This window comes from Sinocyclocheilus anshuiensis, unplaced genomic scaffold (genome assembly GCF_001515605.1).
Source record: "Sinocyclocheilus anshuiensis isolate Anshui unplaced genomic scaffold, SAMN03320099.WGS_v1.1 scaffold1571, whole genome shotgun sequence".
Taxonomy (NCBI): Eukaryota; Metazoa; Chordata; class Actinopteri; order Cypriniformes; family Cyprinidae; genus Sinocyclocheilus; species Sinocyclocheilus anshuiensis.
In genome coordinates this window covers 290,679-295,284 of record NW_015551107.1, presented here as the reverse complement: position 1 = coordinate 295,284, position 4,606 = coordinate 290,679, and the positions used below count along the sequence as shown (strand labels likewise).

The window sequence follows — 4,606 nt, the reverse complement described above, 5'->3', positions numbered from 1 at the left end:
AAGGGGGGGGGGCACGGCTGGGAACTTGGGAGGAGGACGGACACCCGGGAGGGGGCCGTCAGACAGTGTCCAGGGAGGTGACGATGTAGGGAGGAGCCAGGAGGCGACAGGAAGGACTTGGAGCAGGAGGGGCCAAGCAGGACCCAGTCCACAGCCATGATGGCGGCCCATGGTGGAGCCGATGGAGTGAGGAGCCATGGAGGAGGAATGCCGGTTACTCCAGGGGGCCGACCAACGGCGGCAGAGCAGGTGACGGAGGAGCCAATGAGCCAGGGCGACGGGGAGGATTCGGAGGGCCAAGGTGGAGGGGACGAGGCGCAGCCGGAGGAGTGGAGTCTCTCTGGGCTGGACTCGGGGACTGGAGCCCTCTCTGGGCTAAACTCGGGGACTGGAGTCCTCTCTGGGCTAAACTCGGGGACTGGAGCCCTCTCTGGGCTTAACTCGGTGACTGTTGCCCTCTCTGGGCTAAACTTTGGGACTGAAACCCTCTCTGGGCTAAACTCAGGGACTGGAGCCCTCTCTAGGTTAAACTCGGGGACTGGAGCCCTCTCTGGGCTGAACTGGGAAACGGGAGCCCACTCAGGGCTGGACGGTACCAGCGGGGATGAAGGAGAGAGGAGAGGGGGTAAGTCGGCTTCCAGCTCTGTTTCCCAGTCTAGCGGTGGTCGCTCAGGCATGCACTCTGCGCAGCGGGGAGATGGTGGGCTGGGCACTGGGTCAGGAGTGGATCCGGTGAGATCATTCACGGGGCAGATGGTGAATGACAATCGATTTCTCGCCAGAATCCACTCCACGAAGGTGGCGAAATCCGCTTGAGGACCATCCTCGGACAACGGCGCTCTGCACGCGGTGTTCAGGCTGGTGTTATTGAATGCGTAGATCGCGTCGTCCGGATAGCTGGTGAGTTCGGCGAGGGCCAGAAACAGTCTGTTATGGCCCTCGAGCCATCTTTCCCCCTGCTCCAGCAGGAGGAGGAGGTATTCAGGGCGGGCGAGAGGATCCATGGGTACAATGGAAACAAAAAACACTGGGTAAAAACGGAAACAAAAACGGAGGGAACACACGGAGGTAACTGTTTATGGTCTGGTATTCTGTCAGGACTGCGCTACTGTGAGGAGCATGGAGCGAGGAACGAGGAGACGAGGAGTTGACTTCAAACAAAGAGAATTTAATTAACATCCATGGAACAAGGAACACACACGTAGCGGGGAAATACGAACATACAATTCCAGACAACCTCAAAAAGCACAGACAGGACCTTAAATACATGGGGTAATTGACAACACACACCTGGAACTCAATAAACAATTAACAAGGGAAAACTGGGTCATGGATCACGTGGAGAGGGAAAAACACACAGAATGAGTCCAGGGGCATGACAGTATGTCTTGCTCTATAGACTTTTTACTATAAATGTGTTTCTTATTCAATTATTGTCTTTGGTAAAAAACTGCAATGCTGTCAACTTGAAAACTCAAAAGCCACAACTTCGCTGAGGTGTATGATATCATGTGAACACGGGCATAAACATTCACTTTTAAGCAAATAAAAAATATAAATGAATCAAAGTTTCTAAATTTAGCCAATGTTTGACGTTTGATCTTCACTTCAGAGTTTGCTTTTAAAACTCAGGAGGTGTAATTGAGATCTCTTAATTAAGTTTCATTCAAGTATCAACTTTGTCACAGATGTTTCTCATAAAATAAATGGACAAATGAAAACAATTGTTGTACAGAGTACAGAGTTACAAAAATTTATGTGGATGCCATTGCACAGATAATTTGATCTCGGTAGAATATAATGAGAAATGTTTGGATCATTTCTCAGGAGTAACATCAGAGAAGCAGTTAGGCAAAGTTCTGCATTAAATCTCACTGCTGTCTAGAAGAAACATCTAAGACATTAAAGAGAGTGCATTTGGTATTTTCTTTGTTATGGGCTCAAACTTCATCTTGTGGTATCCCAGTAGGTATATCCCACATCTCTGGGACTCTGGGACATACAAGGCAACGCAAGATTGCACTGAATAAGGAGATAAGATTTCCTATAATAAAATGACAAAAAGCAAGCACTGATGTTTTGAATTATATTTGATTCTGTTTCATTGACAATTCTTCCTTGTTCATAAACTGTGACTAATGAAATCTTGGGTTCAGCATTAGGCAGTCTGCAATACATTATTGTAAGGGAATATGGCGATATAAATGATGTGGTGTTTAAGAGACCTCAAGAGAAATAACAGAGGGCTGATAAAACCAGTGGGGAAAATATTAAAGACATAAAATAAGTAAGAAAGTGGAAAAATGATTGGAAAGCAAAGAAGAAGAAATTTAATTTGTAGAAAAACGGATTATGCCTTTGAATATTTCAGCATGCCAGTTTTGCTCTAGATAAAACAACTAAACAGAGCCAGCATGGAACTTTTCCAAACCATCATATCTCTTCACTTTGTGCCTGGAATTTGTTTGCAGAATTACTGAAATATTTATAACAACAACAGTGGAGGTGAGAAACTTGTGAGGGGTTAAGTGCAGTCCTGTTGAGGAGAGTAAACCGGGTCGTGCCCTTCAAACCTCTCCTAGTGAGCCACGGTACTGCTGGATTCTCATACAGGACTGAAATGTGCTGCCTCTGGGAAAGGTTAACCTCATGTACTCACGTGCCAAAATCTAAGTCGCCATAAGAGGACAACATTTCTTACAAAACACTCTCCTCGCCAGAGAAGGTTTTCTGTGTTTTTAATGGCTCTGCTGTGCTGCAATTATCAACGGCACCACTGATTCATGGTAAAAGGAGGGGGCCAGAATCAAGTCTTTTAAAGAGAGCAAATATTTTATTTCTGACACCCCTTCATTTACACCCTTTTCAATTTATACTCCATAAAACTCATTGAATGTCAAAATTGGCGCACAATCTCAAAACAATTAATTATGAAGTTTTATAATTGGAACTTTCCAAACATGCATCTAAATCTTTCTAAACGTGCAGATGTTCAGAGTTCTTACAGGTGGCTGCAGCAGTGATGAAGGAGAGGTGAGCTCGACTGCTCTTGAGCCGATTCTGACCCCAGTAAGAGATGGCCTGAATCTGTGCCGTGTAGTGCGTGTTGGGCTGTAGACCCTGAAGCTCCATCTGAGTTACATCCTACAGAAAATAAAAATAAGACATTATTATTGCAATGGTTTAGCACTAAGACATAAAAAATTAGTTTTGCAGTAGTCATCCATGTTGCAAAATAAGGTGGATCTTCAACTCCAATTCTGGAGGGCCAGTTTCATGCAGACTTTAAAACCAGTAACAATTAAACACACCAGTCTGTAATTTGCACGTAATCCTAAACAACTTATTTATCTTGTTTGGGTAGGGATAGTGCTAAACTAAGCAGTACACTGGCTCTCCAGGACTGGAGTTGAAGAGCCCTGCCCAATACCGTCCAGGCTACTGACAGAGGTGTTTTCTGTATGTCCGAAACCCCTGTGCTTGCATCCACATTCTAGTACTACTGGATCTTACTGCTGTCTTTGACACGATAGATCATGACATTCTCTTGAATAAGTTAGAGAATTTAGTTTGCATTAGTGGACTGGCATTAGCATGATAAGTATTTATGCTTATCTGACCGTTACCACTTTGTTTCAAGTTAATGAAGAAATGTCATCAATCACAAGGTAAATATGGAGTGCCGCAGGGCTCAGTCTTAGGCCCTCTGCTTTTCTCCTTATACATGCTTCCTTTAGGAGACATTATTGCGAAACATGGAATTAGTTGACACTGTCATGCAGATGATACTCACACTGTTAGACCTTACCAGGCATTTTTACAGTAATATATTGGCAACACTGTTGCCAGCTAGTTACTGTAGGTCAAACATCTACACTAAAACCTTGCATTGTAAACTAATAGTAAAATACAGTAATTAACTCTTAATTGTGTAGTTACGAGTCCAACTCTCTAACCATTAGGCCACGACTTCCCCCGTAAATGATTGGTACCGAATACTGAAATTTTGGTACCGTGACAACACTATTGTGTAGCTATTTACTGCAGTATAGTTTACAGTATTTTACTGTAAAGATACCATGGATTACATTAAAACTCTTCATTTCTAGAAACCGGCTTCCTTATATTAGCCAACTGCCAATTCAGTTCATAAACTAAAATTTTTAACATGAACATATTAATACTTTGAACATATTTCACTTGAGTCTACTTAAAAATAATATATCTTAAAGGGGTCATATGATGCTATTTCAATTTTTCCTTTCTCTTTGGAGTGTTATGGCCTTCCAAAAGAGGACGATATGGCTTCGTCATGCCTGGAGCTGATCCGTGCTGGTCGCTGAAGAAATACATCAATTTCGAGCTATGGATCGCTGGATCGGCTTTAACCGTGGACGAAGCGGAGTCCAGCCCGGGGTCGTCACATGTGGTTGCCGCAAGCCCGCCGGACGCTCCTTCGTCGAATCCGCCGGCTGCGCCGTTCTCAAGCCCATCGGCCTCCGCTCCTTCTAGCCCTCCGGCCGTTCCTCAATCTAGCCGCCGGCCTCTGCTCACTCTAGCCCTCCGGCCGTTCCTCACTCTAGCCCCCGGCCTCTGCTCACTCTAG

The 4,606-nt window shown here is 44.9% G+C and overlaps 2 protein-coding genes across 4 annotated transcripts in view; both read right to left on the bottom strand.

Annotated features, from left to right (window-relative positions):
• The window catches only part of LOC107662924 (anosmin-1-like), a 72,611-nt gene that overhangs the window by 11,648 nt on the left and 56,357 nt on the right, over window positions 1-4,606 (bottom strand). For all 3 annotated transcript variants that reach the window (XM_016453060.1, XM_016453061.1, XM_016453062.1), the window contains exon 8: window positions 3,006-3,144. In XM_016453060.1, coding sequence (XP_016308546.1) covers window positions 3,006-3,144 — 139 coding nt within the window. The remainder of the gene's footprint in view (window positions 1-3,005; window positions 3,145-4,606) is intronic.
• The window catches only part of LOC107662933 (LIM and cysteine-rich domains protein 1-like), a 360,255-nt gene that overhangs the window by 312,051 nt on the left and 43,598 nt on the right, over window positions 1-4,606 (bottom strand). The gene's annotated exons all lie outside the window — the stretch shown is intronic.